Source organism: Leuciscus leuciscus (genome assembly GCF_965113295.1).
Source record: "Leuciscus leuciscus genome assembly, chromosome: 24".
Classification (NCBI taxonomy): Eukaryota; Metazoa; Chordata; class Actinopteri; order Cypriniformes; family Leuciscidae; genus Leuciscus; species Leuciscus leuciscus.
Genome location: NC_138723.1, coordinates 19,300,323 through 19,326,207, shown reverse-complemented (window position 1 = coordinate 19,326,207; position 25,885 = coordinate 19,300,323). Strand labels below are relative to the sequence as shown.

The following is a 25,885-nucleotide window of genomic DNA, read 5'->3' as shown; positions in this document are numbered from 1 at the left end:
TGCTGTAATCCACTAATGTATCGACCTTATTATCAATGCAGAAGTAAGCTATTTTACGTGAATATGCAAGACTTTCAATTCATTTGTTGCCCAGGGTGTTACTGCCAGGATCCGCCACTAGACATCCTCATGAATTTAAAATTCATTAAGATGTTTTAAGGTTAAAAATATTGCTGCATGTGATTTAAAGACATAAATGAATCAAATTTGGCAGTGTTATGTAAAAAAATTATGTTCTGTCCCTTGTCGTCAGCTATTTGATGCAAGGCGGCTTTGTCATTTATTTATTTTGCAGGTTTTCAGCATAAGAAGTCCATGCAGTGCCGCTTCTGCAAGTTTTCATCATATCACCAAGACATCCTTTTCAAGCACTACAGAATTTGTCATTGGTCAGTTAATGCAACTTCCTTTCCCTGTTTACACCCAGAATGTGTTTGTATTTTCAAAATAATTGTGGCTTTAAAAACACATCTGTGGAGGGTACATCCAAAGACTGGCATTAAGGAGAAAGCCACATTTTCTTGTGACAACTGTGATTTTAAGGACATCTGCTCTCAATCAACATTTTTTCACCATTTAACACTGAGTGAAGTAACCCTGAAGTACTTCCCATTTCCTTTTTTTTCTCTTTTTTTTTAGGTCTTTCAAATATTTGTAAATGTTTTAGATGTTTAATGTTTATAAATTGTTAAGATGCAGTTTCATGAGCTCAAAGTACCACTTGTGAGAGAACAAAAATTCAAGTGAAGTTACACTGAACATTTGAAGTAACCCACTCCAGTTACTTGCATTTTATGATGTTTTTGACATTTTTGCACTTTAGCAAATATTTGTAGATGTTTAGTGTTTAAACTGTTAAGCTGCAGTTTCGTGAACTCAAAGTACTGAAATACTCAAATTTAAGTGAAATTTCTATAAACACTGGGTGAGTAAAATCCCCAGTTACTTACATGTTATGGTATTTTTTGATGTTTTTACAGATAATTGATGTTTTTCAAATTAGATTTTGTTAATGTAAGGTGCAATTCATCAGCTTTGCGTATCTTATCAGAATCCTGAATTTAAATGCATGATTTTTAAGGTCTACTGTGCAGAACATTTCAATGTATTTACCATTTTAAGGTATTTTCACAATACTGTTGTATATTTAATAAAATGTATTAAATAAACTATTATATTATTAAATAAACTGGCAGAATGGCTTGAGTGTTTAATATATAATGATGTAATACATTTTCTTTTGGGGCAACAGGGAATAAACAACAGTAAAGTTGCTTTACTAATATAAATGTACCAATATAAATTTGTTGTTTAGGTAAAACAAAAAAAGAATGCTACTACAATTTAAAATATATAATTGGGCCAATAACATGGTTTGGTAAACGTTTAAAAAAAAAAAAAATATTGGTTCAACGTATTATTTCTCATTGAGCCAATGTTAACAGACTATTGCAACAATTGATCAAATTAAATTTAGAGAATTTCACTTTGGCCAAATGAAAAATTTAGATGTGACCAGTCACTAGAAAATTTTGAGTTGGGGAGGTTAGACATTTTTTACACTGTGTGTTTCGCAGAAAAAATTTAAGGTTTGGGATTATATGAGGGTGAGTAAACGATGACTGATTAAAATGTTTTGGGATCCTCTAACATATCAATTGGCTATCAAAATGGAGACTTATGCTTAAGTATCCCGTTTCTGAAATCTTCCTCCTGAGAAGAAAGAAACTCAATAACCTGTCCACTAATGTTAGACAAGGTCTCAACAAACTGCCCAGATTTGCTCAGACATACAAAAGTCTGCAATCAAAAATCAGAGATCTTAATATGAACTCAAACCAAATACTTTGGGCTCTGCTTTACACATTCACTCTACAGCTCTATACTCTCTGAAAGTTAACAATTATCTCAATTGTTTCTATTTTTAACTCTCCTACGGGATTGTAAGAGACAACAATGATACTTAATGAAGCATAAATGAGGACCCCATTAAAGGCTGTCTCTACATTAATCCGGATACATTAGTTTCAAACTGCTATCCGTCCACACTAGCGTTTTCAAGCGTTTTCCAAAAGTTTCTCATCCACATGGTAGGAAAACACTAAATTCATCTTACAGCGCATGCGTAAAACCTCATAAAAGCTCCCTGAGATGATATGGACAGGACAGACATTAAGTTTTCATACTATACTCCTGGTAGAATAATTTTTGTTTAGCAAAATATCTCACCATTCACTGATGCGTCCACTCAGTCACTATTATACGTTTGGTCTAAAACGCAACAGCTCTCATGTTTTGCAGCAGGACAGCAATGGCGAGTACATTAATTCTTTCCAGGACTGAGATATGAAAGTGTACAAAGTAACATATCTTTAGCAACAGTGTGAAAATGAATAGCACGTAACTGACACAATAGTGGTATAAGCATACATATCTATCGGTACAATATGAGTCACATGACTAAAAATGCTTCATTATTTTGTCTCAATTTGTCACACATTGTCTCAATGTGGACAGAAGGCCAAAACGAAAGAAAAAAAGATGCATTTTCAAACGAAAATGTATTAGTGTGGACAAGGCCAAAGATAACATGAAATGGAATTTGCAACACGTACTTCCAAATATTAAAAATTGTAGAGGTGGAATGGGTTTTATTATTATTTATTTATTTATTATAAATTAAAGATAAACTTTTTTCTTTGGAATAACGAGCACCAATTAATTCCACACACACACACACACACACACACACACACACACACACACACACACACACACACACACACACACACACACACACACACACACACACACACACACACACACACACACACACACACACACACACACACACACACACACACACACACACACACACACACAAAACAGGAATATGTATTATGAAATAGGTATTATGAAAGCAACTATGGACAGTCTTGATTTTATTTGGACATCAAATCTCCTGAGCTATTAGCAACCACTGAGAAATAATATTTACCTCCTAGGAATGGCTTATACTACCATTCAAAATTTGGGGTGATTATTTTTTTTAAAGGAAATTAATACTTTTATTTAAGAAGAATGCAATAAATTGATCAAAAGTGATAGTAAATACAGGATTTCTATTTAAAATAAATGCTGTTCTTTTGAACTTTCCATTCCATTTCCACAAACACGTTAAGCAGCACAACTGTTCAACATTGATAATAAAAATTAACTTGAGCATCAAATCAGCATATTAGAATGATTTCTGAAGGATCATGAGACAATATTTTTGTTTAAATAATTGCAGCCTTGGTGTGCATAAGAGACCCTCTTGTTATGTTGTACCGTATATTGATTGTACTGTTTGTAATCAAACCATGAAACCTCTGCTAAATCATTGGATGAAGCCATGAAGTCATGATAAATTATAAATTGTACTTGCCTATAGTGATTAACCATCATTTGGTAATGTTTTTGTACTGCTTAGTTCTAATAAGAATGCTTTACATTTTTCAAGAGCTATCATTTTTAACACCCAGTTGACACACAGATCAATGGTCAGCCCTCATATTTGTAAGACACTCATATTTCACACTGATCTGCTAAGTGCGAGTATTACGGCAGGAGGAGAGATTTCATTATTCTTCCTTCCGCTTCCCATCACACCCCAGCATGCGTTTTCACATGCTGCAAATGAGCTCCATTTCAACATCACCGAACGTCTTCGCTGACAACGTCACATTCACAGAAATGCACTCATCAGCAAAAGTAAATGAACATAGCCTCTGAAATCCCAGAGGTTCTTTCAACCATTCCTAGAGTAGCTCACAGTCCTGGATGCACTGATAAGAGCCATCAGATCATCTATCGACGATAATAGTAGATCTGAATCATACCCTTTTTTAGGCTAACTGTACATTATGGTGGTAAAAAGTGAATTCTACTACATCAAAATGGGAGCACTGAGATCTGAGCAGGCAGAGAGAGCTCTTTCAGCCAGCAAATACGTCAAAATGTTAACATGAGGGTGGTGTGGGATCAACAATGAAGGAGGGCTATGATTCGCCCCGTGTGGGGGTGAGTGGAGGCGCTACAGAGTTACGGAAGCCTTGACTCATGATGTTACTCACTGATGTTCTTTCGACAGCATGGAGCTGTACAAAAACATTGGAGTATGCCTTAAAGACGCAAAACACATTAAAGGAGTGGCAAAAAAAGCCACATGCATAGAAAAATATAGTAGAAAGCTCTAATGAGATATAATAAGGGGCAAAACAGAACAGGTTATTGAGCAGGAATAAATAGGCTATTCTCTGCTGGGCACAATTTTACAAGTACATTTTCTTTCTCATGTTTCAAGATAATGAATACATGAGAATGTGAAGAAAGCCACATGTATAGCTCCAGGTTCATACATCAAATTCTAATTCAGTTAAATATTTACACAAAGTAAAGCTGTGAAATTGTGAAATTCTCTTCTCAAATAAGGAGATTAATCAAGCGGGTTTATAGCTGAGAGCTAAGCATGATTCGACCCCATATCCTCATGATTACTAAAAAGTATAGCAGATATTAAATCTAATCAACCTGTGGGTTTCTATAGCTAAAGAATAAACAGTGACATCTAAGCAGGAATAATAACTGAGAATAAATTGAATTTGAGGCAATAAATCTCTCCTGCATTGAATCAATAAACGGCTCTATTTTGCTAAATGACGCACCTGTACACCTTGTGCTTGTTACATAACTACTGCACTTCATCTTCAATTCACATTCTAACTGCTACATATTATTATGATTGTTACATAATTCCAGGACTGAGCAGAGTAAAGAGCTCTTGATTCTCCTCTGACGGAAGCTGATTAGAGAATATTGTTAAGGAACTCTTGTATATATGCATCACATTCACAAGAAATAATTACACTTTACAGTAGTGTACATGCAACTTTTACTTTCTTAAAGGTGCAGTAAGTGATTTCTCAGAAATGCTGTTGAAAGTGGTTCAGACCAAGCGCCACAACACACTTGCAGCCAATCAGCAGTAGGGGGCGTGTCCACTCATGATTGGGGAGGAGAGAGAGTGAGCAAAAGGGAGATTTAAAGAAAGACTATAGAAAGAGAGATAGCGGAGAGACATTACAAAAGAGAAAAGGAATATCACTGGAAAAACTAGGTTATGATCAGGCAAGAGCTTCAGGACCTGTGTTAAAGGGAAAGTTCACCCAAAAATAAAGATTCTGTTGTCATTTACGCACCTCAAGTTGTTTGTTTCAAGTCTCTTTGTTCTGCTGAAAGAAATGTAAACAGGTTTGGAACAACTTGAAATGAGTAAATGATGACAGAATTTTCATTTTGGGGTGAACTATCCCTTTAATATTAGAAAAGCTAAGCGGGAAGGCCTGAAAACAGACACCAGGGTAGTATTACTTTTGCTCTATACGTGAGTAACATTGGTTTTCAAGTGACAAGTTTGATATATAAATTATGGTCCACTGGAAACTTCATTTTCGTTTCAACTGGTGCTGAAATATGCTTGCCTTAGCAGAGCTCCTTCATTATCAGATCTGGCTTTGATTATCCTGCGGCGCATCTGTAATAAATGGGCAACAGTAGTGCGTTTTTCAGACTGCATGCGTTGCAGCAGCTATTGATTTTTGCACACCAGGGAGCTCCGTGTACACAGGGATATTTCCTTGCACTGCCCGTTCATGTCTAGGAAATAGGCCGAGGGGCATTGCATTCTCTAAATAATAGGTCTATCCCACAGGGGATGTGCGTAAGAAACCAGCGGTACACCGTTGTTGATTCTCTTAGTGAGTCAGAGGACCCTACACTCCATCATCAAAACAGAGACCATCAGAAGCAGCAGACTGAGGGGTCATTCAATCAGACCATTAAACCATTAAACAAGGCTTTATGGAGTAAGTCAAATTGGGATGGTGGCTTTGAGACCACAACTTGTTTAATAATAAGGTCAGGGCTGTCTCAGGAACACGCGTGAATGTGGACGGCGGCTGAAATGGCCGTTCTGTTAAGAATAGGAAACAAGGTAAACATAAAAGATATTCCATAATTCATCCTGAAAATACGTTCTAAGCACTTATCACACCCCTCAACAATCACAATCCGACTGTACACACAAACACATTAAGATTCAAAGCATGCATCCAGAAAACAGTTTTTCCCTTTCTGAACGGGTAAAATCATTTCTCGCTCAGATGTGTCACTCATGGCCGAAATGCTGAAATCAATCACATTTCATCTGAAGGTGATAGTCACTGAGATGGCAGTAGAAAATGTGGCTGTACACCTTCACATGACAGAGCCCTGAGGAAATTATGAAAGAGGCACTAAGCAGAATCTAAAGAAAGAAAGAAAGAAAGAAAGAAAGAAAGAAAGAAAGAAAGAAAGAAAGAAAGAAAGATAGAAAGATAGATAGATAGATAGATAGATAGATAGATAGATAGATAGATAGATAGATAGATAGATAGATAGATAGATAGATAGATAGATAGATAGATAGATAGATAGATAGATAGATAGATAGATAGAAAGAAAGAAAGAAAGAAAGAAAGAAAGAAAGAAAGATAGATAGATAGATAGATAGATAGATAGATAGATAGATAGATAGATAGATAGATAGATAGATAGATAGATAGATAGATAGATAGATAGATAGATAGATAGATAGATAGATAGATAGATAGATAGATAGATAGATAGAAAGAAAGAAAGAAAGAAAGAAAGAAAGAAAGAAAGAAAGATAGATAGATAGATAGATAGATAGATAGATAGATAGATAGATAGATAGATAGATAGATAGATAGATAGATAGATAGATAGATAGATAGATAGATAGATAGATAGATAGATAGATAGATAGATAGATAGATAGATAGATAGATAGATAGATAGATAGATAGAAAGAAAGAAAGAAAGAAAGAAAGAAAGAAAGAAAGAAAGAAAGAAAGAAAGAAAGAAAGAAAGAAAGAAAGATAGATAGATAGATAGATAGATAGATAGATAGATAGATAGATAGATAGATAGATAGATAGATAGATAGATAGATAGATAGATAGATAGATAGATAGATAGATAGATAGATAGATAGATAGATAGATAGATAGATAGATAGATAGATAGATAGATAGATAGATAGATAGATAGATAGATAGATAGATAGATAGATAGATTGATTGATTGATTGATTGATTGATTAGTGGGCATTAACATTAGGTAATCCCCCAGTTATTGCTGTTGGCAGATGGATCAGACTGTTTGTACTCGAAAGGTTGTAAGGATAAGATTAAATGTGTGTATTGCACATCAGTTTTATAGTAAGAGGACACACATTCAGATCAGTATTTGTCTCTCAGCAGAGTCAGGCGGTCAGAATCACACAGCCATACGATCCTATTGATCCCAGTTAAATTACGGAGCTACATCATGACCTTGACTCTATAGACATGGCTGCGTGTCCACCACATGCAGAGTTACGTCATGTCAAGGATGAATCATGGCAACGTAACCATGGCCTGTGTAGCTGACATATTCCCATCTGAAATTATAAATAATCAAACAAATATAAGTCACGATCAAATAGATACTATTTACTTTCTCAATACACATTCCTGATCTTACTAAGAATAATGTACTGGTGCACGATTACCCCCCTCCCTTTTCACAATACAATCAAATATTTAGGTATAAAATTAAGTCCTGTCCTAAATACATATGTGCATTAATGAACAATGTATGTTCAGTCATAGATGTGTTGGTATGCATGAGGAACATACAGTGGGCTGGACAGATTCCTGGCCCACATAAAGGGCAGAGGCTCTGACAGAGGTCCACATCAAAGTCATCTGTAGCTCGTACTCCGGCAGGTCCCTCTTACCCCCTACTGTCCTGTCTATAACACCATCTCAATTTGCATCTAACACTGTGACCGTATTAGCCTGGTAATACCAAACTCTGCTACTTTGCTTTGCTTCGTAGCCAGAGCATGGCATAATTGAAAAGCGTTTTCTTTCTCGCGGGGGGGTTTGGGGGCGCTTGTCTGAAGTTTAAAATCATTGGTTACCCGCAAGCCAATCACATAACGTTTGGTTATGACGTGTGTTATCCGCAGGCTCAGCCGCATCTAACTTCCACTGTAAACACATGTATGATGCGAAAACAAAACCATCGAGCGAAATACCGGAGTGAACATGTGAAGTAAATCTACGCATCCATGGTACAATCAGCGTCTACGTCACGGCTCTCAGCCCGCCCTCTGTTCGTTGATTGGCCGGCTGTTTTCAGGCCGGAGGAAAACGGAAAGCTATGACGCTGTCTCAGACTGCGTACAGAAGCAAAATGAAATTGAGCGGAAGTACGAAGTCTGACGTAGTCAGGCTATGACCGTATAGCACTAGGAGACAACTGCAAAGAAGAAAAAGCAGTGGACATAAAAAATTATAATATACTTTCAAATATTAAAAATACACAAACATATATACTGTATATACACAACCATTAAAAAGTTTTTGAAAGAAATGAACACTTTAAAAAAAATTGCAGTAAAGACCTTTACAAAGTTACAAAACAGTATTTTTATTAACTAAAAATATAACTACAATTATTTTAAAAACATTTTTGTTAATTTATATAAAGCTGAAATAAATTAAAATATAAATATTAGAAGAAAAAAAACTTGAGCTTAAATTAGAAATGTTGCCTAAAGAAAAGTTGTTTAATTAGAAATGATGCCAAATTAGGAATGTAGCCTTGGCAACTAATTTAAATAAGAAATAATACTAAAACTGATCAATTTTATTTAAAAATAAAATAGCTTAAAACAATAAAAATAATGCTATGATTTCTGAAGACTGGCTGCTGAAAATTCATAAATTACATTAAAAAAAAAATAGAAAACAGTTATTTTACATTGTAATATTTCATACTATTACTATTTTTACTATATTTTTGATCAAATATATGCAGCCTTGGTGAGCATAAGAGATTTCATTAAAAAACATTAAGAAATCTTACTGGCCCCAGAACATTTCAACGGGAGTTTATATGAATTTGTATGATATATATATATATATATATATATATATATATATATATATATATATATATATATATATATATATATATATTTTTTTTTAAGATTGTGATTATAACTGAAACTGAACTCGAGAAATCTGTATCTCAATTTGATCTGTATCTTTATACAACAGCACCATTCACGCAATGATACGTCATACCAAATGCTTAGTAATCATTGTCTGCTCTGCACTTCAAAAAGTCAATGATAAAGTAGGTCAAAGTCAAACATTTTGTAAAATTGATGCCCCAAAGAGTTGAACGCATTGGCAAATGTTCGTGAAACATGTGAGAGGGACATAATTCTGCCTCCCTCCGCAAGTGTTAACAGGAAACAGATGGAAAGTGTGAGGCTAAGAGCCTCAAATGAGACGCTTCTCTTTAAATTGCCTTTGATCCATCTGAAATGGAAGAGCAGAAGGTATACTTTTATTCAGTGCATGCTGAAATATCAACATCAAATTAGACACAATTTTGCAGATGGCAGTTCCATCAAGGTTTTGTAAAGGATCACGGGAAGAGGGCTCGGAATCTGCCCCTTCCAGGAAATCTCCCACCGCCTGCCATATGCATTTACCCTCTAATAGCAAATCAATTTCTCTAGAGGCCTTATTGTGTAATGGATTCTGCCTGAAACGCAACCTCCATTGCCCTCCCTTCCAGTTTTCGCTGTCTTCTCCTTCCGACTGCTCCTCTCTCTTGGTTTCCAGCCAGTGGTGGGTAATTTGGGGTGTTAATTGCAGTGTGTTATTGTGCCCTGTCAGGTTTGAAAGGAAGCACTGGGAAGCCACTTTAAGATGCCAACATGCATATGCACACTGAGCTCTCCATGGTGCTGCAATGCCATCGTTTGTGTACTTTACACAAACGATATGTCTCAAAGGGACCCAGGAGTGCTCTTTCTCTCTCTCAGTCAGTGACTGAGCTGCTTTAAAGTGCACTAAAACTGAGTTATATCACCAATGCAACAGCCCATCCCCAGCAATCACCTGAACCACAGGAAAGACTCATGTGCTCTATATAAACTACCAATGACTCATTGTTAAAAGCAGCTACTGTGGCTGGGAAATAGTTTTAAGTGCATTGTACAATACATTTCTCGCTTTAACAAAGCTGTGAGGTGTGCATTGATCAAGCTAAACTTGAGTTTCCAGGTGCACTCTGGGAGATTAAAGGTGGACGAGACTTTAGACACTCTGACAAATCAGGAAGTGTAACAGCAGAGCAGTGCACAGCAGAAGGGGAATGAGGCAGATAAGAGCTCTCAAGTCAGAAAAATACAGAAGGTTGAGGACAGGAAGAGATTTGGACCTTAGAAGACCTACAGTCCTCTTATTTTTCACCAGAACAGTGTAATGTGATATGAAAAAAAAAAAAGAAAAGAAAAAAGATCTGAAAAGTGGCTGCGTTTACACAGCAGGAGAAAACAGCTGCCATTTCTGATTTACAGTGTTAAATATGCTTTGGTTAAAAATGTTATAATCTTAATATGGATCATTAAAATGTTCAGTACCTAACACTAAATTGTAAGGAATCAAACTGGAATGTCAGTCTGCAATGCATCACGCTTGTGTAGTTATATAATTTTGATGATAAATAAATATAATAATAAAATAACACTGTTGTTCAGACATTTATGATTTTTTTCCCCCAAGACAACTTCTCTTTAGAGGGAGTTTACTTTCTGTCAGTAGCTCAAGTGCACAAAATGTGACAGGCATGGTTTCGATTATGAATATTCATAAACGATTTGCTATTCATAAATTCATACATTATTTTATTATTTAAATGATTAAAAAAAAAAAAAATCATTTTCTGAAAGGTGGCCGTAAGTAGGTAGCCTTAGTCACAGTGGGATTTCATTTCACAGTTTAAGTGTTCGTTTAGCCCACTGTGAAAACAATCGACTGCTTGATTGTAAAATGTGACTAGGTATTTTTTTAATTAACACTGAGGTCAGGATTAAACAAACCTCTTTAAAATATCTGGGCGAATTTTGTCATTTCTAAAAGTCATTATGGTATGCCCCAGCATGTGATCAACAAATATGAACAGGTAGTCGTTACTCTGAAAAAAAAGCAACAATCTCTCAAGTTATTATTTTTTTATTTCAAAAAGGATGACATGGTGGGCAGACATATAATCAGCTGAGCAGAAACAACATAAACATGTGCTGTGCATCGGGTCCTGAAGGTCTCCGAAAACCTGTCAGTAAAACACACTTCACATTCTCTCTGTCATTTAGCACTTGCAGTGCAGCATAACCCTGTTAGAGCTACTTACACTCATTAGAGATACAGGGTGAAGGTCACACACAGACACACAAACGCACACACACAATAACAAGGTCAGACTCAAGCGTGGGTCTGATTATTAAAAACATTTCAGTCGGGCACATCTGTTACCAGGCAACTGCCACGATCTGACTGCATTCATGGGTTTAAAAAAAGAAGACAAACTTTAAGATGGGAGAACACAATAGCATGTATCCTGTCTATAAAACATCAATGCTGGGATTTGCTACAATAACTGAGACAAATCAATATAGTCACATAGTGACAGTCAAGTTCAAAATACTCACTTTTCAACATTGATTTGGCCCAAACAGACATTTCATCACCATTAAAAAAAAATCATATTACTTTCAAAACTGCATTTGGCTTGAAGGATGCATTTCAAACAGTCTGCGAGGACTGATCAGGGCGCCTAGATATGTTCTCTTATAATCCCCAGTCTCCTTAATCTGCAGTTATGGAGACAGTTTAGTATTCATATCGCCATGTTTGCTTTGGTTAAGAATGACCTTGCTCAGCATTTGTGTGAAAGAAAGAGAGCTAAGCTATGTTAGATACATATTATATATACAGACATATTATTAGAGAACGAAACATAAGTATCAATGCGGTGAATACACTGTAGATAAGGAAGTTCCACCTTTAATTTAAGCACCTATCAGCTTATTCAAGTACATGATTATTTTCTTTCAAGATGGCTGCAGAGTGATTTTCAACATTTCTTACTAATTCAACTGTTAAACATACCATAAAACAAGTTTGAGGTCAGCAACAGGATCTATGATTAAAGTTATAATAAAGCTAAAAAAGAGAATGTTCTACCAGAATGTACAATGTACTACCAGTGTTACAGCCGCCAGCTGGAGAGCCCCGGATAACCCAAAGAGTCTGTCCAAACGGCACTGTAATTTTTACAGAAAAAAAATGCTACTGTAAAAACCTATTAGTTGGTTAAATGTAAATTATCTTACCATACAGAGTGAAAAATTCTAAATGGTGTAACATCACATTATATATGTTATACTGTACAATTTATTGTTTTGCAAGTAAATCTATTAATTATTGTATAATTTATAGTGAAAAACAGTAAAAGGACATTCCCAGAACTCCCTGCATGACACATCACATATGATTATAGTTGAAGGTAAACCGTAGATTGTTATATTAACATTCTACCACATAATGAAATATATGATTACAAGCTGTAAAATATACAAGCACATGTATATTTGAATGCCATCCCATAATACCTGAAACACTGTCACCATATTTTTACAGTGACTTCCAAGCTGAGTTGCACAATTTATCATAAATTTAACAGGATATTTAGAACTTTTTCCTAAATAATCTAATATTTGATGATAGAGGTGCAGAAATGATATACTCACATAAGCAGCAGCTGACAATAAGCAAAGAGGTAAAGTGCTTCTTAATAGGCCTCAAAGAGTCTATTCATGAAAGGAAATCCCACACTGGCAAAACAAAACCAATGAAAAGGACTATTTTCTGTCCACACTACATTTAAAAACAACATAGCCTACTCTCCTGTAACTCTCCAAACACACTCTTCAATCTTTCCTCTCTGAGAGTGTGTGAAGGTGTGTATGCCATTGGAAACATCACAAGACCTGACTCCTAAAACCCCTTCAAAACAAAACAGACTAATGAGTTCATCTCTAAAAAAGATAAGACCCCGGAGCCAATTTCATTAAGCTCATGCTTCAGGACAGACATAAGCGCTTTAGTTAAAGTGATGTGACAAAAATGAGAAGACCTGAAAACAATTAGTATGCTAATGGAGCAAATTTAAATTCCTTGACTTCACGTTACATGCGCTGGGAAAATAATGCCTGGCTGTGGCTGATATTCTGCACTTGTTGAAACACAACCGCGGCAAAATAGTGCCACTCATGCTGAATATGAACAGAGATACGGCTGTTGTGAGAGGTATGGCATCGCTATGTAGATGCTGAAAATATAAAAATTCAAAATATTAATAAATACTATAATAGTATACACAAAATACAAAAATAACGCTGCTGCTGTGTGAAATTTCTACACTATTGACAATAGATAATGGACCTTTTTAGTCACACTTTTTGCAACAATGTTTAATATGGGGGGATGTATCGAGACACTTGTCCAAAGAAACACTGCTAAAAGTACTTTAACATATTTCTTCCAGTTGGCAGGTGGGTTATATTATTTTGATACGGATTTAACAGTAACCAATTTTGCGATTAATTAATGAATTTAGGTCTTTCCACAACTCTCCTTTCCTTTTTTTTTTGTTCTCTCCTTCGCCTTCCACCTCCTCCTCCTCCTCTCTCCTCTTTCCTTTTCAAGGTAATTGCCTGATCTCTAATTCCACCCAAGGCTCATCTCCCAGACAATCAAGCCTGGTCCTTTACTCCGACCTGGGCACACACAGAGCCCTGACTCTGAAGTAATCATTTCACCAGGGAGGAGAGATAACCAAACAATCACCATTAACCCTGAGCCTGTCTCTCACTACTTTTCTGAGATGCTCTCTCTCGGGAAGAAAAGAGCTCTCCAATCACACGGATTCTGCTAATAAATATCATGCCTCCCCCCTGCCAAGCTCTGCTCATTAAAACCACAGATGTTTGCTCGCCTCCTCGACTAGTGGATGGCTAATATCTCAACTGGAAGGTGCGTGTCCTTTCTGGTTGTTCTGTTATTCAATAACGCGGCTTGAGGATCGATATTATCCCATCCGACTGTCAAGCTTCTGAGACGCCCGTCTTGTGCAGCGGTACAATTAGTGCTTTGTGTTAAAACAGCTTTTCAGTAGGAGGACTGAGGCTGAAAACAGGCGGCGGGTGTACAAGCTGATTCACAATGTTTAGCCCTGCAGTGATTCAGGGAGAATAATGGAGCTACATTTCTTCGCTCACCTCTTGGCATAAAAGTCTCACACTCACTCTCTCCGAGCCACGAGGGGACAGCAAGGCTAGAATATACACGGAGAGAAAGTCAATGGTGTTTTAATCAACAAGTTTGGCTGTTGGATAGAGTGCATCAAGACTGAGAGCTTCTATTAGTGTCGTGTAGACAGACCTTGACCATTGACAAAATCTTGACCAAATCTGGTCCCTTAACTTATTCTGGCAAAGAACTGCTCCCTTAGATAGGAAAAAGTCATCTGCTCAACATGTAAAACAACCAACCACAATTTAGAGATGGATAATTCAAAAATCTGATGTAACCCTGGGAGCAATACAGTTGTGCTCAAGAGTATCTTGTTTACTTGTTTACTACTAAATCCAGCTAATCACATTGAATCTTAGTGTTTTTTGAAAGCTTTAGCTGTTTAGCTATGCATCAAATGGAGCATGAATATGCGCCGTCTGAGGCTAAAGATGCGGTCATACTATACTTTGTTTTCCATTCACTTCCATATTTAAAATATATTGAATAAATTAAAATACAGAATTTAATTTAAAAATATTATTTAATATTAGTAGTATTATATTATTGAATAATTTAAAATATTTAAAATATATCAGATTAAAAACACAGTATTATTTACATTTAAAATAAATAAATAAAAATATTTAAAACAATATTTCATATTAAAAAGTATAATATATCAAATATTAATCAAATAATAATTTGAATTACCTCAAAATTGATGCAAGAATGTCTGCTAGCATTTTTGTTTTTCTCAGGATTAACTTGTACCTCATTCAGTCCTGAGGTGTGACAGATCTACACATTGAAGCTGTAAGCTAATTTTCGGCAGAGCGTCCCTGGCGTGAGCGGGGAGACTTGGAGAGGACAGGCTGTCATGGTGACGGTCTACTGAGGCCGTAGCATTAGCACAACTAACAGACTGAAGAGGCAGAGAAAACGGTTGAAGTGTGTGTAAGTGTGTGTTTTCTTTTGTGTGTGTGCATACAAGTAGTCCTGGAAGGCCTGATAAGACAGAGTGATACCAGAAGTGTGGCACAAACTGTGCCTGCCATACAGACTGTGTATGATCACTAACTGCTAATGCAAGAACTGGAAGATCTTGTAAAGATGCACATTTGCACACACCTACACACATACACTAACAACCCCACACAGACTTCTTTCAAAAGGTCTGTGTACCTCATATGCAATAAACATCAAAATATCAGCAGCAATCACACTGAACGACATATTTACCACGAAACAAACATCACAGGTAAAATAATCAAAAAGACGATTATCACATAAATTGATTTCATTCGCGTGAACCATATTTGGAGAAAATAAATGTGATTTCACTGCACAAATGGCTTTCTTCAAAGGGAGGTTCTGTTTGTCTGTTATTCAGGCCCTCTGAAGAATTTCATGCGGATGTCAAAACGGTTCGGAACATTGGCACAGACGTAATGTTCCTGAGTACGGATGAACCACAACAACAACCACCACGGCGACAACGACAACAACAAGAACAACAAAGTAACGGGAGGGAAAAGACACATTCAAAATAAAGATCACAAACTTGCCAGGTAGTTTGCTGCGGTCACCCCTGGGTATGTTAGATCAAACCGGGTAACCAGCGCAGGCTGCAAGCGAGAAAACACAAAAGAGCGTCACCAGCAAGTCGGCTGCACTCAGTGAAGGAAGAGAGAGGCAGAAGAGACAAGATGAGAGATGAAGAAGACACAGAAATACTGCATGAACCATGAGAAGAAGAAAGAAGAAAGAAAAAAGATGGTAGGATGAGGCTTTGATTTTAAGGTTATTTTAGCTCTGACCCCCTAAGACAACCTTCCGACCATCGATACACACCACTGGTAAAAGCAATCTAAAAGGCAGTTCACACTGTGCACTTGCTTTCAAAAACAGCTGGATGGAGAATATCGAAACTGAATGCATGGAGATGCTTTTTTAAAAGTTGAACTGCATTTAACTTGACACGCCATCTTAAAAATGCACCGCTCATGGCGCAAGCTGCTGAAAAACCAGCAAGAATGCGACTAAAGACGTCTGTCTGATGCTTGTGTGCATAAATCAACTATTTAAAAATAGCCCAGATGGAACGTTAGAACACGTCTTGTGTGTAACAATGCTTTCACCTGGCTCTGTGGAACAGGAAGTGAGAGGAATAAGTCAGTGATTTTTTATTTATTTAGTTCTACTGACAAGTAATATCCTGCACCTGAGCGTATTCAACTCTGAGAAATCATGCCGGTAGACAGAGGTTGTTATGTGACTGGGGCAGAAATGGCTGTTGGCAAAACAGAAAGATTGAGATCTTAAAACACTGTCTACACAAGAGATGACAGCGCAGAATTCTGATGAGCCTAATGCTTCAGACAGGTCTATACACTCTGGACTGGAATAAAATCATACACTCCCTCAGATCAAATAAAAGCAGAGCTTTTGAATCATCTGCAGACAATCAGATGAGGCGCAGGCTGTTAATGTCTCTCTGGCACAGAGCGTGACTCCAGCAGGGTCATATCTGATCACAGAAAAACAGCAACAAAAGCTTTCAATTGTGGAATAAAGAAATGTGTTCTTTATCTGGCATTTTTAAAAGAACACATTTCTGTTCTTTATCTGGCATTTTTCATGAAAACAGTACACTTAAAAAAAGGGCACAGGGGCACAAATCCAATGTTTGTTTTTATGTGAGAACTATTTGATAATCTATGTTTGATGGAACATTATTAATTATCCAATGAATTGATACACAATTGTCAATGCAGTAAACATATTTGTAATTAATTAACTAATTTTAAATACCACAAATATATACTACCGTTCAAAAGTCAGGGTCAATAAGATTTTGTTTTTGTTTTTTGGAAATCCATTAAAAGTGACAGTTAAGATTTTTACATTGTTACAAAACAAACAAATACCATTTCAAATGCTGTTCTTTTGGGCTTATTATTCATCAAATAATCATGAATTAAAAAATATATATATTACGGTTTCCACAAAAATATATAAGCAGCACAACTGTTTTCAACATTGATAATAAGAAATGCTTCTTAAGCACCAAATCAACATATTAGAATTATTTGTAATCATACTAATGAACTGTAATTATACTAGGATTAGTATGTATAATCTGAAACAGAGATTCGTTACCTAAGTTCAATATATATTAATAATTATTACTGATTATTTTGCTGCATCTGACAAATATACCACAAAATAAGATTTGTATTTTAATATCATTCATTCTACTCAGAGAATAAAACTGCCAGAGTCAAACAGCGCTATAATTCAGCCAAAGTCAGCCTGCTTTTTAAACTAGCAACTGAGCCCCATCTAGTGTTGAGAAGTCATTTTACAACATTACATTTCTGATTACAACCTCTTGTACTTTCACAAATTAAAGATTCTCTCCACAAATTATTACTTAATGATCATTTTTATCAAAAAAAATTTCACAGCACGAGCACGTTGCTACCACTATAATGAACACTAATCCATAACCTAAAGCACTCTTCTAATCATGTCTAAATTACAAGTCAAACTCTTTTCAACAAATATGTAAAAATAATAATAATAATACTATTTAGATCTTTTTAAATGACTATATGAATGAGGAATGAAAACGTGACATGGAAAACTAAACACTCATAAAGAAGCAACCAGATCAACACACACACACAAATGAAAAGAGAGAGGAGGAGAAAGACACCAATGTGAAGAGGGGTGTCATGTTACTCATTGGATGGTCTGAAAAAGGGTGACTTACCTTAAGCGGTGAAATGTGAGAGTGGGAAACATAGCCGTGCACATTCTCGATTTCTGAAAGGTTCTTCTCCGACACATGCACCAGCTCCGGCGCTCGGACTTCATTGGTGAGCCGGGGGAAGTTGTGTTCCAGAGGAGGGGAATCTTCATCCTGATACCGGTACTGTACACAGGAAAAGTAAGAGGAAGAGATGGGGAAACAGAGGAAAGCAGAGAGAATGAAATGAGAAAAGGCAGAAAGAAAACCCACAATCCACTGTGAGCACAATGCTGCAAACACAATTTAAAACATGACCTTCAGCCAATGAGATTTGTGACCTGTGAGATGAACAAGCCAAAAAACTCCCATAATTCATTATTTGAAGAATTGAGAAGGACTGAAATCATGATGCATGATGAAGATTAACGTTTTCTGTGAGCAACCTCATGCACACGCAATGATAAAGCAAAGCGCTGGTGCTGACATGCTCCAATCTAGAGAGAGAAGTTCTAAATAGTTTGCTCTGCATGCGGTCAAAGCAGGATGGTCATCCGTTTCAGTTGAGCTGAAAACAACACTGAAAATGTGTAAAATGAAGACATAACATAGTGCAGCACGTCAGTTCTTGACAAACAGTGAGGATTTGGTACGGCGCGGCCCCTGTCTTTCTGTCTCACCCAGGGGGAGTTCATCAGGGCAGGATTCATACATGCTGGAGATTGGCTTTGGTGCTGCGAGCCTTGTACCGCTGGAGGCCTGTTCTGTAAGTACACATACACACACACAGGAGCCCAACTGTGAACAACCAATCACAGTCAGTTAAGCTGAATCATTTAAATAATTATACATAAACTAGAGTTCAAAAGTTTGGGGTTGGTGCTTTTTAAAGAAGTCTCTGCTTTTATTTGATCAAAAACACAGTAAAACAGTAATACCCACTGATCTAATATCACAACATATTACAATTTAACATGGGTGTTTTTATATAATTTTAATTTCTGGGATGGCAAAATTCAATTTCCAGCACCATTACTCCAGTCTTCAGTGTCACATGATCCTTCAGAAATCATTCTAATATGTTGGGTTGGTGCTCAAGAACTCTTATTTTTATCAGTTGAAAACAGTTGTGCTGCTTAACTTCAAAAGAAACAGAATTTTGAATAAACAGAATAAATGTCACAGTCACTTTTAATCAATTGAATGCATCTTTGCTGAAAAACAAGTAAACAACAACAACAAAAAAGTCCTGACCCCAAACGTTTGAACAGTAGTGTAGACCAAAAATTAAACATAAGGGAAGAAGCCTTGACCAACAAAAACATACAACCTCACGTGCACACACACACACATAAATACACAGCGATCGAACGAATTACAATTTACAATCCATGTTACGTTTGAAAGCCAACATCTTGCCTTTAATTTGGATGGCAAATGAGACACTTTCCAACTCAAATGTACTATTTTTAATTTCTAATTGTTCTACAGAGGGAGGAAAAATAGATGGTCCTCAAAAATTAAAATAAAACAAAATCTTCAAAAGTGCTTTTTAAAAATAAAACAAAATCTCTTCTGAGGGACAAAGGCTCTCACACAGTGTAGCTGCAAACAAAAAATGAATAATACAATTAAATTAAATGAATGACTGGAGCCTTCATTCCTGTAGCTCTAACTGTAGATGGAGCTAACATTACCAGGGAATGCATGCAACTGATGCAAGTCCCTATAGATAAAGGCGAAAATCCACAAATGTAATGTAAAAACATTAGTTACGAGTAGAGAGCCATAATCACCACTTCTGCAATCAAAAAAGCTCAAATATCAGCATGACAGAGAATACATCACACTATGGAGATAACTGAGTATAATCATATTTCAGGAATCAGGCTGCACCTGCCCACCCGCAAAGAACATGAGAGCTTTAATTCTCTCTGATGATATGACTCCACACACTGCACAGAGTAATTATCCTACACCTTTCTGACTAGCATTAAGCACAGAGGTGGGCTGTGCTTTGAGTTACAGTGCTTCTCATTATCCTAATCCTCAGAATGTTGCAACATAGAAGTGTTTTAGAACCTTCTGTCAGTTTAGAATTTAAGAACATCATCACTTAGTTCCAAAACCCAGTATTACACCTCACAGCCTTTTAAGGCAGCATTCTTACTGATAATAGGCTGATAACATTTTTTAGCAACATTTCTCTCCATTTTTGGACGTACACGACCCTTCAAAAAACTGGAGTCGGCACATGTGCGCGTGATGAGAAACGCACTTACATCTTTCTTTCTTTTTTTTAAATTGGAAACTTTAAAGTGCAAATACTTCAACTAAATACAGGTCCAGTTCCAGAATCAAATCACTAAGGGTGCTTCTGAAATTAGTGAGAGTGCTCTAGTAAAGTGCAGATGTAATGTGTAAGCAACAGCTGCACCATAACAATAATAGCAATGCACAGTGAGAAACTTAAGATTATTTAAAGTAATGACTTTTATAAATAATTGGATATTTTGATACGAAAATGTTTCTATTTATCTATTAGTCTGCATTCAAATTGCTTGATACGTATCTATTTTTACATGCCAAATTTTTGTCCCATGCCATGATTATGACTGTCAATCATTGCAATTTTGAGTACGAATCCTGTATTTATATTTTCACTTTTGAAACTTTTGAAACCGTCAGTCCTCTTGAAATTATGTCTATGCTCTTAGCAGCATGAAAAACAAAACTTTTATTCAATTGATTGTAGGCTATATAGCTTCGAAAGCATGCAAAGAGCACCCCCTTTATAATCACAAAAAACCTTTCACTAGTCTCAGTTCATCACGATCTCACAAAGTTCTGTTATAATCAATATAATTGTCTACAATTCACAATTAATCTCTTATTTACATCGTGTCTACACTTTGTTTGTTAATGAGAGAAATCGGGAGCGTGCAGAACTCACTGATCAAAAACTCAGATGTTTTGAGCGGTGAGTGGATTGACTAAATTAAACAGCTCTGATTGGCCATTGCGTTCAGGAGATCAACAAACATGTTTGTGATTTACTACATTGCTCACCGCAGCAAAAACAAGTTGTAAATAGAAACATTAGATGTTCTCCAGAAATGCGCCTTGGGCCTTTATCAAATCAGTTTCGCCAATATGATATTATTACAGTATCAACTGAGGGTGCTCTTGCTTTCGTGTTTTGAGGGTGCTTAACATCCTTAAACACCCCCGAAGAACCAGGTTTGACCAAATATAACCACCTTTATTCACCTGTTTCCATGAGCAAATGATAGGCCTAACTGGACTGAGCAAGGTGACACGCAACAAATGCCCCTTAAAACATAAAAATGCTCATTACTCAATAATAAATTATGCTTGGTGTATAATTAAGAATTAAGAATTCAACTTGCGCATACTCGCGAAGAGAAACACACAAACTGCAAATAGCCTACAGGTACATTACCAACCAAACAAAAACACATTCTTTCCATGAGTGCTCTCTCGCTGGGAATAACTTAACTGATGATTTGGGAGATAATTACTTAAAATGCGATTTATCACTGTGCCAAAAACAGAAAGCACAAGCTTTTGTGTCAGGTTGTAATGTTAAATATAATGGTAGAATTGTGCCGCCAGAACCCGATGTGAGATCCACCAATCAGAGAGGGTCCCGACTCTCAATCGATTTTTTGATTGGTTAAAATGAATGGAGAATATATATTTTTTCTGTAGGTGGTCGGCCATTTTGGGATCGGCTCCTATGATCTACATTGTCACATGACCCTTTGGAAATCATTCTAATATGCTGATTTGATGCTCAAGAAACATTTCTTATTATTATCAATGTTGCATAAGCTGATTAAAACATTTGTGGATACCATGGTATATTTTGATGATTCTTTGATGAATAGAAGTTCAAACGAACAACATTTAATTGAAATAGAAAACTTTTGTAACACTATAAATGTAACTTCTGATAAATTTAATGCATCCTTGCTGAATAAAAATATTCATTTATCTCTCGCTCTCTCAAGAAAAAAAACGAAACAAATCATACTAACCCTAAAACTTTTGAACAGTAGTGTATTTTTCTCAAAGATTGGTGCAATGCATTCAGAGATGTATGCTGCCTTTTAATCTGACCAAAATAACATATATCACGATGCTGCCTTAAAATGCTGCACAAAGTGGATATCAGATGGTTTTGTGAGAGGTCAAACATGATGGACATTCTAGGGTCACACAATATCCAACTCTAGGCACATTCAATCTGGGTTTCTGAGCTACAGACTGCTGAGCGGACCGTCAGCTGGCAGTCTAACAGCTGACATATGTGAGACGGTTCATCTGAGGGAAGAAGTCACAAGAGATCAGAATAACAGAATGAAAGTTGTGCTAAGAATACACACATACCGCAAACACATTCTTACTCACTATGAATCCAACGCATGAATTGAGGCATGAAACCCTTCATTTTGATGTTGATATGAAAACTATTGATACAAAAAATTAATTTCACCCAATATCTGTGGTGAAATTGTATCAAATGATTAGCTTAGCAACATGCTAATAACATATTCTATTGGAAACAACTGTAAGTTTGCTATGCATAACATTGCTATCCATCCATAAAACGTATGTTCAATTTCAGATATGATGTACCCTAAGGTATCTGCCATTGTACTTTCAAGTTAGCTCACAAGGTTCTGGATAAGGCCCCAATCACAACTAACGCATTTTTTGCAGTGAGAGGCGCCTTTTTTCAATTGTTTTCCTATGGCAGTGAGCATTCTGCACGCTGTTTATGCGCCCCAGGCGCCTCGCGTTTTTAACGCCTGCAGCGCCTCGCGTTTTTGCAGTTGAAAAAACAAAAGCAACTTCGAGCAGAAAAAGCACCTGACGTCATCACCAAAGTTTTTTTTTAGAGTGCTAGCGATTAGACTAACAAGACAGCTGACTCGGTGGTTGCTTAGCAACATAAAAAATGCAGCGCACTGCCAGTTCTGTGTGATCGGGGCCGATTGGCAGTGCTGTGTGCCTCGCGTTTTCGAACCTGAAAAATTCGTTAGGTGTGATCGGGGCCTAAGTCAACGCTGAGTTTAAGGACACTCACTATTTTCATTGTCATTGTGTTCCAAGCTGCACACAAGCAGCGTGCTGAACTGCTGTGTTATTATATACGAAGGCAGAGATAAATGAAGTTAATGTAAAATAATGACAGGTGGGTGAGAAAAGGTCGTCCCCAGGGTTCCCACAAGGCAGCAGGTCGTGCAACCGCCTCACCTTTCTTTAAAAGCTGCTATTGTCTCCCTCTCAAATGATGTAAGCATCTCTTGTTGCCCCTGACTTGTTCTTTCTACACTGTCATTACCTGCAATTATCCAGCCCAGACTAATAGCAGCTCTCATACTCCATAACAACGAATGGTAGGGAAATACCTTCAGTATAAAATGCACACTCAGATTCACTCTAGAAACACCAGCCTTGCTATATTTAGGCTGGATCTGACCTCTCAGAAGCAGAAAACGTCATGTTGACGCTCCATTTGAAGTGAAATTCTCCATTTTCAAACTTTCAAAATTTACCAGCTTTGTGTTGTACTAGTCAACCAAACCAACTGCTAGTTATGCTAGTACAAAATGTTCTATTAGAAGGAAAAATGTTGTGCAAACTTTCTCCTCAGTATGAAATGTTACATCTTTTCTACGTCTGAAATGTTTTAAACTGGATTATCTATTTTGAATGGGCGTTCTGAGCTTTATTAATGAACTGTGATTTGGACAGGATTTTCACTCAAGAGGCCTGTTCCCCGACTCCAGACCTCTGAGGACATTCATCATGCCGTTTGAAGATTATAGACTTTGCAGGCAAACCGCCTTGAATTTTTCTTAAAAGAAAACTGAGAAAATATTTGCCAGCCACAGCTAATCTGCTTGTTGTTGCAAACGTAACAAGGGAAACGTAACAAGAAAAAAGTGATAAACAAAATGGAAAATAAAGATGCAAATCCTCTCTCCAGAGGTATGTCGGTGAATACAGAAAGGGTTAGTGGGCTGCAGTGATAGTGATGGGATTGAGCAGGTTTCATTAAAACCCAGGAAGAGCAGAAGGCGTATTGAACTGAAGTCACTACAAATCACTACAACATAGGGTCTTCTTTTACCTGTAAAGACCAACAAGAAATGATTAGTATTTTCTTAAATTCTACAATTCTTTAATGATCACAAACTAAATTATACTAGGGTTGTATTAATTACGCGATTAAACTTGAGTCATTTTTCAGTTTTTAAGTACTATAATCGGGTCCCCAGTGCATCTACCAATCCAGAAAACATGAAAAGTGAAAACCCAGTAATTTTGTTTTGGTAAGCCTTTCTCTGCAAACATTTAAAAAAAAATCAGCCTATCAGATTTCGCTCCCCTTCTGACGTAGGAAGGGGGTCTTATTATAATATTACTGTCCCTTAATCTGCACGTTTCCACCTACGGCGCCGCCATTTGGTTTTTGCAAAGCAACAACAGTGTAACCAGTTCTAACGCTATGGCAAAAGTTCAAACAAAGCACGCAAACTGTTCTGTCGTTGGCTGCACAGACGAGCACAGATATACAGATTTATACTCTCTTATAAAGACCTCAGGGAACTGAGGTGTCAACTTGTGTAAAAGTTAAACATGACGGTACATGCAAGTATATGAGATGAATCAATGTAACTCCACAACAACTACATAAATGTATCCACTAACCATTCAGAAACGTCCAGGTGCGTCTAAAAGTTGCAGCCTCTTCCTGAGTCTCCGTAAGGCTGCGCTCCGCTACTGGTTATTTCTGAGATTTTGGATGAGTGAGATTATTCGTGTTGTGTTTTGTTATTGTCGAGTCTCCGAAGCTCGTGTAAAGGTTCAGCCGTCTTCTGAACAGAGGCGGGGAGCAGCAGCTCATTCGCATTTAAAGGGACACACAAAAAAACGGCACGTTTTCGCTCACACCCAAAAAGGGGCAACTTTGACAAGCTATAATAAATTTTACGGACACATTCTGGGGACACCAAAGACTTATATTGCATCTTGTGAAAAGGGGCATAATATGTCATCTTTAATGCTTAACTGGTTGTTATACTAACATTTTCTATACTACTGTGCTTTTGTGTGTTTTTGTTTTGTCTAAATTAATTTGGATATACACATTACTGATTCAAATAGATCCTGCCTAAACAACTCTCCTTCGCTGCAAACACTCGTGACATTAATAGACATTTAGGAATAAGATTACATGGGTGTTTAAATCGAGATTGCAATCTTTTAACGGTTAATCGAGCAGCTCTTTTACTTACAAAAAAACCCTGTATAGGACTACTCAATTAATCACCAAAATAATTGTCTGATTACATAACCAAAATAATAGTGAGTGAGAGCCCTAAATTCTACAATCATCATTCAAAATAATTTTACTTTTATGATGACAATTATTATTATTATCTTCTTTAATTCAAACACAGCTTCAAATCAAACAACCCTGAGTTTCCCCACTGGCGTAAATGTAATGGCATAAATGAGATGTACAGTACAAATATATTACAAGTCATCAGAGAAGTTCTCTTGAGAAGATCAACCAGCATTCCTAAAACCACCTTGTTTTGACTTTAATTGGATCTGTGAGAATGTAAAATTAATCTGACAGCTGTGTGTAATGCCCATCAGCATTTAACAGACCAATGATAATTTAATTGAATCTTGAAAGAGAGCATTTTTATGGATTCTGGAATATCCAAGAAATATCAGCCAAATTACTGACAGCATAGAATGCCACATTTTGTGTGTGTGTGTGTGT

The 25,885-nt window shown here is 36.6% G+C and overlaps 1 protein-coding gene across 18 annotated transcripts in view; it reads right to left on the bottom strand.

Annotated features, from left to right (window-relative positions):
* The window catches only part of dlg2 (discs, large homolog 2), a 229,330-nt gene that overhangs the window by 120,517 nt on the left and 82,928 nt on the right, over window positions 1–25,885 (bottom strand). For 13 of the 18 annotated variants that reach the window (XM_082157144.1, XM_082157163.1, XM_082157161.1 and 10 more), the window contains 3 exons: window positions 18,738–18,821; window positions 18,082–18,243; window positions 15,872–15,931 (listed from right to left, as the gene is read on the bottom strand). In XM_082157144.1, the coding sequence (XP_082013270.1) occupies window positions 15,872–15,931; window positions 18,082–18,243; window positions 18,738–18,821 (306 nt within the window). The remainder of the gene's footprint in view (window positions 1–15,871; window positions 15,932–18,081; window positions 18,244–18,737; window positions 18,822–25,885) is intronic. The other 5 variants (XM_082157164.1, XM_082157159.1, XM_082157147.1 and 2 more) reach the window with 2 other exon arrangements.